Here is a 14,030-nt window from a genome sequence, read left to right as displayed (position 1 = left end):
CCATATTGCCTTTTCTGTTTGATTGCCTTTTCTTTCTTATTGATTGTGGCACTTAGGCATCTAGATTTGGGATGATTTTAGGTCTAGGTGTTGATTCTTGTGTTTATCTTTGTTGGATGAGTGTTTTGTTCCTTGGCTTCTCTTTTCTCTCTGGTCTTCTGGCCTAAATGGCCAAGGGTTCTGGTGAGTATCCTGTCTCTGGGTACAGTAGGGTGTCCCTTCTGGGTTTGTGGGGCTATAAGACCCTAGATCTGGCCTGGCCTTTGGTAAGACCTAAGTCTTCTTACAGAGTTGTAGACCAGGATATGGAAGCCAGGGGAGCGGGTACAGACTGGGTTTCCTAGATCTGGTCTGGCCTCTGGGAGACTACATTAATGTCTGCTCAGAAAATTTTATAGTATTAATATGAAAAAAATACTTATTTTTAATCCCCAGTGTCCAATTGCTAAGTTTAGATTAGAAATAATAAGGTTAATGATAATTTTTGTGAAAGATCACTAATAGTCCCTTTCCTGCAGTGTACCTGTTTCATAGAAGTGAATAATATGGAGTTAAAGTTTTGTAATTCTGAGTTTGTCTTTAAATGTCTCTGGTTGTAAACATCTATCCAGGTTTGGTTTTTTTGTTTGTTTGTTTTTGTTTTTGTTTTTGATTTTTTTTTAAATAAATGGCATTGCCTATCTGTGTCAGCATTGATGCCAGAGTGCTTAGGTGACTGTGTTGAAACATATATAGTATAATACTTGAAGTATAAAGAGATAGTAGTATGATATGTAACAAAATGTAAGTGGGAATAATGGCTGAGCTGCTAAACTCCTTGTCTGTCAATTTCAGCGTGCTCAAGCAGTTCTTCAAGCTGTGACAGCTGTCCAGACAGCAAATGCGCCTCTTAGTGGCACCACAGTCAGCGAGAATGCAGTGACTCCAGCCCAGAGTCCAGTACTTAGAATAATTATTGACAATATGTACTACCCTGTGACACTTGATGTCCTTCACCAAGTAAGTGTCGTATAATTTGCACACTTGCTTATAGCTGGAAGAAATACTATAGTTGGAAATAATGCTTTGATTTAAATGTTTTCACAGATATTTTCTAAGTTTGGTGCTGTATTGAAGATAATCACATTTACAAAAAATAACCAGTTTCAGGCTTTGCTCCAGTATGGTGATCCAGTAAATGCTCAACAAGCAAAACTAGTAAGTTTGAGCCTCTTGGGATAGTGATGTGTTTTTCATTGACTTTCAGTATTAATTTAACTTAGAATTGATTTTTAAGAATAACTATAGCTGTCATAGTTGTCTGTAACATAGGCTTGTGTTATGTATGTGTGCAGTTTGGTACAAAACTCTCCGATGTTGGTAAGACGGTGGGGTTGTGTTGTGCGTGCACACAGTGTTATATACCTTTTGGTAGGGATGTGATAGTAACTTTTCAAGGTAGTTTGGTTCAGATACTTGAATATAGATGTAGTGCATGCAGACATTCTGATCAGCTCTAGTTACATTGTATCTTACACAGTTTTAAAAGAATTCCTAAGATTTTTTTAGATTCTTAGTCTGTGTTTTATTCATATCATTTATTTTTATTTTCATTTTTAGATATGGAAGGTAAGAGACTATAGAGAAGTAAAATGACCATTTGTCCTGATGCCATTGGAAGCGCATACAATACTTTTGTTCCAAATGCCTAAATCTTTCTGTGTAATTTATTCAATTGTTTTTACTGTTTAACTTCTTTTGGCTTATTATCTCATTTAATTTAAAAACGATCAAAAATTCATATTGACTTTAATGTTACAAAATTGTTAAGTCAACTCTTTATCTAGTCTCAACCTAATATTTTTTTTACTTTTAATTTTTTTATTTTCACATTGATCATGTTCTCTTCTACATTGATTCCTTCAGATCAAGATTACCCATGTAAAAGTTGGACCAGTTTTTTGTTTTCATTTTCTTTCACCTACTATATCAGATTTGGCCAGTAAAAAAAATACTTCAGATAGCAGCAAAAAGACTTTATTAGTAAGAATGGCATAGTTGTTATACAGCATCTTCTCACTTTTCTTAATATAAAACAGTGTTAAGATTTAAAGAGGTATATTACTTTTCAGCTTTTCAGTCTTAACCTACTTGTTCTCAGGTTATATAATCTTATTTCACTATGCTTTTCAGATACCAGTTAACTATTAAAATTTTCTTGTCCAAAATAATTAATCTTCACGTGCTTTGCTTCCCAACTTTGGAAAGTTTTTTCTTTTTTTCTTTCGTTTTTCGAGATAGGATTTCTCTGTGTAGCCTTTTCTGGAACTCACTCTTGTAGCCCAGGCTGGCCTGCCTCTGCCTCCTAAGTGCTGGGATTAAAGATGTGTGTCACCACCATCGGCTGGAAAGTTTTTATATTATTAAGTTACCAAAAATTTATGTGGTATGAAATTAAAACTATTGGAGTGACTAGAAACTGTGGTTTTGATTGCATTTTTCCACAATGTCGAATGTATTTGTAAATGGTATATATTTTCTTGATTTGTATTATTTGTTTGTGTCTGTGTGTGTCTCTTAGTCTGCCTAATCCAGAGGAAAATATTGACAAAGGATCAATGAACTGGAGTTTGATGAGAATTTATGCAACATTTGTTACAGAGAAAATAGGTGTTCTGTGTATCTTGTCTGAAGTAATCTATAGTCAACATTGAATATCATGGTAAAGAATCACAATTGTTATATATATACTTTTGTGCAGATAAGCATCCAGCCACATACATTTGTGATTATTTACATATGCTCACTAAAGTTTTCACTAAAGAAGATAGAAGTCTAAAGTGAAAATTTTAAGAGTAATACTTTTTTTTTGAGACAAGGTTTCTCTGTGTATCCCTGGCTGTCCTGGAACTTACTCTGTAGACCAGGCTCACCTCAGATTCACAGAGATCCACCTGCCTCTGCCTCTCATGTGCTAGGATTAAAGGCGTGGGCCACCACCACCTAGCTGAGTAATATACTTTCTTAAGTATGCATTCTAGTTGCTGAACCTATTGGAGAAGGAAAAAGGTATTCACTTTCCATACTAACTTGCCCTATTTTCTTGTCGTATAAACAACATGGGAAACCTTTTGATGATTCTAACAATCTACGTTCTTCATGCCTTCAATGGTGTACCTAGAGTATATTACATACTATCACTCATCAGACAGATGAAAGTGCTTTATGTTTTGTTGGTGTGATCAGAAAGTAGTCATTCATGGGGAAATCTTTTCATATCCTTTTAGTCAGTAATACTCTGTTCTACACAGTATCAGAGTTTTTACACTTTACTGTGCCTCCTCACTCTCGTGTGTCACAGGCTTTTAAAATCTCAGATAAGTATTCTAGTAGTTTCTAGCAAAATCTGATACTTAACACCTGTCTTTCTAATAAAAGGCTTATTTCAGCACTTATCTAAAGTCAGTAAAGAACAGCTCTATAGATCTCATTCTTTGCCACCTCAGGCTGTCTTAGTAATAATGGATAATTGTCTTATCTACTTTGACTTTTATTTTTTCATTTCAACTGCTTAATCACCAGGATTTCAAGTGTGCCCGGTTCTAGTGAATTTACTTCAGATCTTGCTGATTCTACTGCTCTACATGTCTCTCCATCCACCATCCTTTCTTGCTATTTTCCTTTATAATCGGACTTAAGAAAGCTGTTCGCTGCTTATATCTTTTCTGTCCTCCTGATTTCTCTGTCTACTGTAATTTTGTTTCATCCCTGTTTACCCAAACTACCCTTCAACTGTTAGCAGTGGTCATTAGAATAGTTCAGTTTCAGTAGTAGTTTCCAGTCTTTGTCTTGCTTAACCTATAGGTAATACTGTATATACTGTGAACCCCACTTTTCTTAGTTTTTTTCCCTCTGGTCTCTGACACTTTTTACTTTTCTCCTACCTTTCCAGCTCTCTTTTCCCCTTCTGACACCCCACTTCTGTTTGGCAGACTTCACAGCTTAGATTAATGCTTACATTAACTTCTGTAGCTCAGAACTTTACTAAAAGACCTAGACTAGGAATCTAGCCAATCATTGTACACTTTCAGACTTAGAATGTTCAGTGCAACTTCTTGTATTCCCTGTGTCTCATCCCACAAGATGCCAGCATTGTTCTCATTAACAAGCCAGAAAACTTGGAGTTATTCTTTCCTGCCATCCTATTTCCAGATACTCGGTCTGATTCCTAAATTCTTGTTCACTGTGTCCTTCAACTGTTTCCATCCTAGTTTAAACAGGTGTTGCTAAAAATCCTTTTTTCTGTTTTTTTTTTTTTTTAACTTATACTAATGTGCAAAATCATACTTGTAGCTATAGTTTACTTTGTGCTGATGATGATATAATGTTTTGTGTGTTTATAAACAAGTAAAGGTGTATATTTTCTCTCTAGTTTTAATTGTACATACAGCCTTTGTTACAGCATTTTCATATCTGCATATAATGTATTTTAATCATACTCACCCATTCTTATCACGCTTTCTTGTTCCCCTACGTTTCCTGTTTATCCCTTTCCACTTCCATACTAGTCCCCTTTCTACTTGATGTCAATCTTCTTGTGTGCATATGTGCATTCGCGAGCATGTATGTCCCATGTGTGAATATCATCATGGTCACTTACAGGAGTGTATGTAAACGGTTGTTTATAGGAATAAGGGCCTTAATTTCTTTTCTAGTTTGTGAACAGACACCAGGACCAGGGCAACTTGTGGAAGACTTTATTGAAAACTTCTAGTTCCAGAGGATTAGAGTAGAGTCCGTGACCATCATGAAAGGGAGCATGCAGCAAGGAAGGCAGGCATGATGCTGGGGCAAAAGAAGCTTCTTTAAGCCATAGGTGACAGTAAAATCCTTAGGTGACATAGATAGTTAGAGAATAGCATGTCCATTTGGTACTGACAGAATTTTCTACACAAATTCATTTTATGCAGAATGACCTGAGCTACTGGTCCTTGACCAAAAGTCAGAGTAGCATTGGTCTGGTCTAAGCCATCAAGACATCATCCTCTTGCAAATGTCTACCTTAGTGTCCGTGGTTTTTTGCTGAAACCCACCAGTTCAAGATTGTATGCCGTTCCCAGTATTTTTTCACAGAATAGATGATGATATCAACTTAGTCAGATTACTTACACTCCTAATGTCCTTCAGTGACTACCTTTTGTCCTTAGGATAAAGCCTATAGTCATTAGCATGGTTTAGGAGATTAAATGGCCTCTTATTTCTCAAGTCTCATTTCCTCCTTTTTCATCTATGTTAGACTTCTTTAAATACTGTGCAGGTGTGCGTTCTCTGATCTTGGAGGCTTATAGTTGCTATTCCATTTGCTAATACTTCTTTTCATCTTTTACACAGCTTCAACTGAGTTTTTTGTTTGTTTGTTTCTTTTAACCAAATTGCAGCTTAGAAATTTCTTTGTGGAGAACGCTTCCCATGTTGTACTTTTAACTAGATTAGATCTTCATAATTATTTCCCCCCCCCTTTTTTTTTTGGTTTATCGAGACAGGGTTTCTCTGTATAGTTTCGGTGCCTGTCCTGGAGCTCACTCGGTAGCCCATGCTGGCCTCGAACTCACAGAGATCTGTCTGCCTCTGCTTTCCGAGTGCTAGAATTAAAGGTGTGTGTCACCACCGTCCGGCTTCATAATTATTTCTTAAAGGACTTTTTCTGTTAGTATGAGTGGATACTGTGTCCACTTTGTTCTTTGCTGTGTTTATTGAGCATTGACATTTAAGGTGATAAACTGAAGCCATAACAACAATCCTAGTTATCATAAAGTAAATGGTCTTCATAATTATGTAAGGAAACTCATGTAGTGTACTGGGAAAGCAAAGATACTCTTTCCATTGGCTTTCTAAGAACAGTTTTAAACTGGAATGAATAAAACTAATTGATGCATGTAAATAACCATTTAAATAGCAAGATATGTGATAGAATCTCCTTTTTACTTGGGCCTTTAAAGGTGATTTTTTTTTTTGCATCTAAGTTTTAACACCAGTGTGTGAGTAGCAACTGTTCTTTTGTTTTTCTTAGATATAGCTTCTCATGAACATGTCTTCCTTGTAGATACTAGATAATGGTGCTGTGTCTTCTAGAATCTTTTGCATACTTGTGGGTTACATTTCAGCTTTTATTAGGACAGCAACAGTAAAACTGAGATGGTTGTAGCACTAAGATCATGTCCCTCAGTCCTTCTTACAAAGAACTCACTGTTTTATGTAGATGTTTTGAGAGACCTAATGTGATCATACTTTGTGAGCAGTTTGCTTAAATTTGCTTAATACTTCCTTTCAGTTTATAACATGATGCATTCTACCTTTTTTAAGAATTTATAATGGATTGATTTTAAAGAATTATACATAATCTAGTGCAGAGTTTTGTTGCAGATAGTTGATTTGAACTACTTAATTACTGTTAAAAGCCCTATTTTATATTCTTGATGAGTAACTTTTTTTCCTCACATGCTAACAACTGGACAGTAACATATTCATAGAACTTGGAGTAAACTTAGAGCCTTCCTAAAGCACCTGCTAACTCTTATGCCCAGCAGTCTCTCGTGAAAACTAAAGTACAAATAGTAAACATGGAAGTATCTGCATATTTCATTGTATTGTTGTTATTGTACATTCTATGTTTTAACATTTTAATTTCATTTTAATGCTTGTGTTTGATCTATAAATTTAAATTTTCTGTGGCAAATTTTTCCGGATTACTTTTGCTTAGTATCTTAACTTTATTGAAAGTAGGAACATTGAGAAGTCTTTGTTTGCTACAAGTTATCTTGAACTTTAAATGCCAGTAATGTTTGCTCAAGCCAGATCATTGCATTCCTGAAGGCTGCATCACAGGACGGGTTTGTGTATCACTTCTTTCTTGGGATTGTAAATTCAGCTTGAAATAGAGCTTGCATAATTTTTTTTTTAATAAGAATTTTCTTTCTCCCTTACTTATAGTCACTTTACTTTGGGCACCTTTTGAAATGTCTGGATTTCTTTTTTGCTCTCTTTTGTTGTTCACAATTATAATTTAAATTTTGCATGGGTGTTTCTCCAGCTCTTACCAGTCTATGTGTAACTGTATCTTTCACCTACTTACAGCTATTTCCTAAAAGTTAAAATTGCTTCTTCAGGGTATTGAAACAATTGCTACATTGATTATGGATAATTTGGAACTCTACCTTAATTTTGCTTTAATTTAAAATAATGCTTTCAGAAGTCTATTGTAGATTTGGTAATTTCTGTCAGTACTGTTAGCATTAACCTAGGGATGGTGATTCGAGCCAGCTCTTCTTGTGAGATTTTCTCTTTAATAATAATCAAATAGTTACAGTGCTCTCTGATAATGTTTAAATGTTTACCTAAGAGTAAAATTTGGCTATTCATCTGCTAGTAGACACAACAGCACTGATAGTAACAACACCATTCAGACTGCGTAGAAATCACAAATTCTGCCGCCTGGCTCACATCCTCTTTACAGTAATGACGTTACTGCGAAAGAATACCTATATTTAATGTGTTATTTGCCTCCACAGGAGGATGTTGGATTCTTTTACATTAAATTGTTGATAAAGTTGATATGTTTGGTGTCTACTTTTATGTGGTATAGACTACTTTATGTGATTGATTTGCTTGATCCAAATGGAATTTGTCATGATGTGTGAGCTGCCTGTAAGTTAGTTTCCACCAGCCCTGTGATCTTTTGCTGCTTTTCAGATCAGTAGTTGTAAAATTTTTGTAGATTGAAGGGAAAGGATAGTTTTTGCAGAAAGTGAGAATATTTTAATGTTTTGAATGAATTCCAAACTCTATATACTTTATACACCTCACCAACTTATAGAAGTTTACGTTTTTCCATAAGACTTTTTCATTCTTTTAATGAAAATTAACTCACTGTTCCCATTTATAGTTTGTTTCTATATCATATCTTATTAGACCTGTTAGATTGACATACAACATCAATAAATCATAATTATAATAGTAATAATTCATGATAAACTTTCATATGTCATCCTTTATTTAATCCCAGCAATAACCCTGTAAGGAAGCTTGGTAGACCTTATCATTTCTATTTTCTGTGTTACTATACTGATACTCAGGATTAAATAGTGGTCTTAGGGGTGATGTAAATAAGTCTAGGCTTTTAACTCTAGACTTGACGCTCTTTTTATTCCAGAATTTCCTGTAATGACATTGGCTTTTCTAATTTCATCAAGATACTCTGATTCAGGTCAAACAGTCCATCTTATGGAAGTACTTATTTTTACTTCATTTCATGGGAATTGTTACAAATCTTGGGGCTGCATTTATTTTGGTATGAGGCAACTTCATACAGTGTGGCATTTGGTAGTAATTGTATCAGTGCATATTAGTTCATCCTGAATGAAATGTGTGTATAATATATTGTTCAAATGAGTAAATACTATTAAGTTGACTGTGTAACTATTACCAGGTTTTTTTTAAGCAGCTTTTTATTTTATTAGAAAGTATTAGCATTGATGATGAAATGTTATATTTTAGAGTTAAGTAGCATTTCCTATTTAATGAAGGCAGTGAATGATAGAAACTAACAAATTTAGAAGTAGCATGGCTTGATGTATGAAATTTTAATCCTTTTCCTGTTTTTGCTAATTATCAAATTGCAAATGGTTGATACATTTTATTCATTTTCACAGGCCCTAGATGGTCAAAATATTTATAATGCTTGCTGTACCCTAAGGATTGATTTTTCCAAACTTGTGAATTTGAATGTAAAATACAACAATGATAAAAGTAGGGATTATACTCGACCTGACCTTCCATCTGGAGATGGCCAGCCTGCGTTAGACCCAGCTATTGCTGCAGCATTTGCCAAGGAGACATCCCTTTTAGGTATGATTTTTACTGTCTATACCGCCTTACTTCCATTGTTCGGTGGGAAAGTACCTGTTAAACTGCTGTAAGTATAATTGATTTTATATATTAAACCTTAACAAACTATGTTCCTATTTTATGAGTTTTGTTTTTGTCTGTTCAGGTTATATGAGTTCTATTACAAGGAAGCCTTTAACTTGTTAAGTATAATTAAAAGCTATTCATTTTATCCCCTTTTTATCACCACATTTTGACCTCATGCAACTCTCCTAAAACGAAAGAAGACTGGAATGAAAAAGAATGTTAAGTTCATTAAAATATATATGTTTCATATACGCTGTCTAAGCCTAAGGCCTTTATGCCTACTTCTTAGGGTTGATCTAATTGTGTTAGCAGTGTGAGAAACAAAGTATTAACATAGGTTTTTGAAAATGTATTGCATCATAAATCTTGAAAAATTATATTTGAGGATTTTTCCATAAAATGTGTATTGTTCTTTCTTTAATCTTCACTATGGATCTGTGTTACTTATGTAAAAATACAGTGTAAAAGATAAGCACCTAGTAATTGATAGACTGAAGATTGGAGAAAAATTTTTAAGTTAAAATAAGCAAACTGATTTATGTGTCAGAATTTAATAGTTTTGAATTTGGTGTGTTTTGAGCATTTTTATTTTGGTATTTGTAGTATTACCTTCGTTTTTATTTATGTCTGGATATTTTTTCTGTATGTATGTTTGTGTATCATATGTGTGCAATGCCTGTAAAAGGTATCAGATACTCTGGAACTGGGGTTTGTGAATTGTAAGAGCTAGACCCAGGTCCTCCGCAAGAGCAAGTGCTCTTAACCACTGAGCCATCTCTATCCCCCACTAATACTATCTTTAATTCAGGATTACTATCTAGAGAGAATCCAAGATTGGGAAAGTAGATCTTAGTATTTTAGTTTATGTCTATCATTTTAAAAAACAGATGGTAAAAATACTTAACTATGGATATGTAACTACCACATCCACTTGCAAATATGTAAAATGATTGGTATGTATGTGAAATGAGTAATATTTATTATTACTTGAGGTTAGTTCTAATGATCATAAAAACTGAGCCCTTCTTTGGTGTCTCTAGCTGAATGAACCATTGCTGCTTACTGTGACTGAATAGTAGGTAGCGTTGGGTTGCTGGCGATGTCCTTTCAGAATCTTCATTTGCTGTGTGGGTCTGCTTAAAGCCTTATTAATTCATAGGTTAGTGACAGAGTCAAGATTGAGACCATAATAATGATAGCTTTTGCTTTTAACTCTTTGCTTGACAGAACTTGTACAAAACAAGAAAAAGGACCTGTAATTGAGAAGCTTGTGGGTCTTAGGCATTCTTCTAAGTACTTGACAGATATATTAGTGAAATCATAAATAGTGAAATAAAGAAGGTAGGGCGTAATGATTTTGTAGTCTCTAAGAAAGTTAAAAAAATCATTTACCATTTCTTAAAGAAAAAAAAATTGAGGGTAAAATACCAAAAGACTTCCATTAAAACATTGTTTATATATAACATGATAGGATTCTAAGAAGCTGTGTGTGACTGTGAGTGTGTGTGTGTGTGTGTGTGTGTGTGTGTGTGTGTGTGTGTGTGTATCTCCTGAGTAGAGGTATATTTTGAAGTCATCTGGAAGTTTCTGTGGAATGTACAACTTGTATAACTTTTTGTGGTGATCTTAAGGCTTTGGTGAAAAATTTTTCACACACAAATCTTTCATAAAATGAACTGAGGATATGACTCAATTGGTAAAGTGCTTTCTCTGTTGGCATGAGGTACTAAGCATGAATCCCAAGGTACTTTGGTAAGAAGAAGCCTTCACAATGATGGCCCTTTGTAACCGCAGGGTTAGAGTAGAGAGGGGCGGGAAGAGATGGGAGGATCCCTGGAGCTCCTTAGTGGTGAGTTCCTGGTTAGATATGAGGAATTAAGCTTGCTTTACATTTTCTGTCATCTCTACTCGTTTTAATTGTTCTGCATTTGTAAGTGGGCTTTTCACTTTAACTCTCTTCAAATGGTTTTAAAAGTCGGTGAGTGTAACTTTCAAAACTTTAGTAATAGACTGTAAGGTGGGATATTCATAAAAGATAACATTCGTATATTTTGTTCTGTCTTCTGTTATGAACATTTTTGGTACAAAATTAAAACTATTTTACCTTTTGTGTTATTGTGTAATTACCATTTAACTTTGAACTTTTAATTAAAAATAATTTTAATAATTTTTTACAATGGCTATATATATCATATATATATATATCATATATATATATATCATCTTTGGTTTTTTTTTTAACTGCTGCAGTACATTGAATCTTTAAAAGTGGGCATTAAAGTATTTAAATTAAAGTATTTTAAAAATGTTACCTTAAATTATTTCCTAAGACTGTATTCCTAGAACTATTGCTAAAAATGTTTATTAAGACTATTGATAGTTTTAAATTTTCTTCCTGGAAGATACATACTAATTCACTATGGGACTGTCTCAATCATTGTAAACTAGTTAGCAAATTTTAAATGCTTGGTGTTTATAATTTTTCAGTCATCTGGAGATTTTTAGATGGTGTGTTAGGTAGTTCCTCAAAGTACTTTCTAGAGACTTAGGTTTCTTTAGGGTATTAGCTGAGTCTTCAATTTGTTTTAGAACTGTTGCCTTGCAGAAATACTACTGAATAAATAATTATTCTCACTGTTTCTTTCTTTTTTTTTTTTTTTTTAAGTAAATTTGGTACCTTTTTGATTTTTTTGAGATAGGTCTTGTTCTTGCTTTAACTCCTATCACAGTCTTGGTGCAGAGATCATGGGTGTATGCTGTGTCCAGCTCAGTGTTGTGTTGTTCTTCCCACACTGCAGGGACATCCTGGGTTGTTGCATTAGTGATGGCAATGCCTTTTGAAGTGGTAACTGTCTTTTCTCTAATCTTTGCCTCTTAAGATGTTTAATCAGGTGACTTCAGAATATAACCAAAGTCATAGTGACAAGAGTCTTTCTTAGTCTTCCTCAGACACATCTTCTGAAATAATCGCCACAACCAATGCTCCTTTACTTGTTCAATGTTCTGTCAAATATTTGGGAGTTCACTTTCATTTTTTTGTTTATCTGCTTCAAAAGATGTCATTGCTTTTTAAACAGTAATTATTTCTAAACAATCACTTATACCTGGTTTACCTACCTATTTTACTAGGAGAATCACATCATTTTGGAAAATGTAGTTTATTTAGAGAAGAGGGACACAGAACTTGGTAGTATGTAACATCTGAATATATAATCTGAAGCTCAGCAGTTCATTTATTTACTCATCTACTCTATTTCAGAGAATGAGGTGGTCAAAAATTATTGGTTGTAAATTAAGACAATCATTTGACAAGGTGAATTTTAGTGTATTAAAAAATGGATAGGTTTGGAAAATTGCTAAAAAATAACTTTTCATGATCATGTTGTCACTTAACAATATTAAAGCGATTAATTCATCAAAAGGATAGAGCTTCTTGATATAGTTCAACGTAAATAAAATAACACTTATTTTTAGAATAACAGAATTAGCAGAGCTAAACAGTTAATGATTATGAGGAGATGTATCATTTTCCATAAAGGTTAATTTGTGACTCTTGTGTAGGGGTGCTTTCCAAACTTGTTGGCTTTTGAAATCTCCACTAAAAAAATCAATGAGAGTGGGTCCAAGGCATTCATAGTTTTTAATATCCCAAAATATTTTTAATATCCCAAAAATTTTTAATGAAGCAGGAATTGAAAATTAATTACTATTGAATTTTTTTATATACTAAATTTTAGGGTGTTAATAGTTATGTCCTCATAAAAAGACATCCTTCGCAACCATTACACAGTAATTCAATAATTTTTTTATTCATGTCATAATTTACCTTGGCATAATTCTGATGATAAATATTACTTTATTGGTAAGCTTCGTTTACTGTTTCTCTTTGTGTGAATCCTAAAATTACCAACTAAGCTTATTTCAAAATTCAAAATTACTGATTTGCTTCTTTACACCTGGCTTCAGGTCTTTACCATCTAAAAATCTCCAGATGATTGAACAATTATAAAGACCAAGTATTTAAAAATGGCAAACTAGTTTACAATGATTGAGACAGTCCCATAGTAAATCAATATATGCTTTGAAGTAAAGCCTTTTCTATTGTGGCTTTCGAATCAGTCGTTCACATGGTAATATTTTACAGTTTGCATTTGTATTTCAATCATTGTTTTACAAAGAGTGCTGCATTTCTGTAATCATATCAGTAGTGATCACCATGGGTTTACTTGTTTTTTTTTTTTTTTTTCTTTCTATTGTGTTTTAAATCAAAGAACGCCTTGTTTCCTTGGTATCCTTCCCCTCTGGCTCTTAACACTCTTTCTGCCAGCTTTCTGAGTTTCCTGAGCCTTGAGCAGTGAGGGATTTGATTGAGGCATCCCTTTTGTGGCTGAATGCTCTGAGGTCTCTGACTCTGCATATTGTCTGGCTGTAGGTCTCTGTATTTGTTCACATCTGCCAGGCAACAGTTTCTTAATGTGACTAAATATCTAACCTACCTTAAGGTTTTTTTTTTTTTTATTTTTTTAAAGGGTGCTTATTTATGTTTGGTATTTTTAGGCAGAGTCTTATTATGTAGCTCAGGCTTAATTGCTCTGCCAGTCCCTTCATTTTAAAAAAACAAAAGGACTAGTGTTGATTGTGGTATCTGTCTCCATAATTCTTTTTCCTACTGTGACAGTCATTTCTCTCCTTTGCCACAACTTCACTTTCGTTGACTAGATAAAGAAGCTTTGATTTAAGATTTAGAAGTTTCTAGTTTTATGTTGCTCTGATTATTTCCTTGTAGTATCATAATTTGTTCCTCTTTCCTCTGTATTTGGGCTTACGTATCTCTAAAGAAGACATGTACCATGGCTTCTTCCATGTTTACTAACTTAGTTAACTGAAGATTGATTGTGACTCACGCATGAAGATTCTATTTTTTATCTAATGATTTAGTAATGTCTTTTATCAGAATGAGAGTTTATAAAGATTGCCCTCCCTTCACATACTTTTTTCATTAGTTAGTAAAACCCAGATTTGTTTTTTTCCTTAACAAGCTAGACTTTTATCTTGTATAATAGAGTGTGTGAAAAACAGTT

The 14,030-nt window shown here is 33.8% G+C and overlaps 1 protein-coding gene across 4 annotated transcripts in view; it reads left to right on the top strand.

Moving 5' to 3' along the window:
• The window catches only part of Ptbp2 (polypyrimidine tract binding protein 2), a 65,722-nt gene that overhangs the window by 36,143 nt on the left and 15,549 nt on the right, over positions 1-14,030 (top strand). For all 4 annotated transcript variants that reach the window (XM_036189522.1, XM_036189521.1, XM_036189519.1 and 1 more), the window contains exons 6-8: positions 835-999; positions 1,087-1,197; positions 8,688-8,883. In XM_036189522.1, the coding sequence (XP_036045415.1) occupies positions 835-999; positions 1,087-1,197; positions 8,688-8,883 (472 nt within the window). The remainder of the gene's footprint in view (positions 1-834; positions 1,000-1,086; positions 1,198-8,687; positions 8,884-14,030) is intronic.

This window comes from Onychomys torridus, chromosome 6 (genome assembly GCF_903995425.1).
Source record: "Onychomys torridus chromosome 6, mOncTor1.1, whole genome shotgun sequence".
Taxonomy (NCBI): domain Eukaryota; kingdom Metazoa; phylum Chordata; class Mammalia; order Rodentia; family Cricetidae; genus Onychomys; species Onychomys torridus.
Note: the sequence above shows the minus strand (reverse complement) of the source record. Positions and strands in the feature narration are given on the sequence as shown.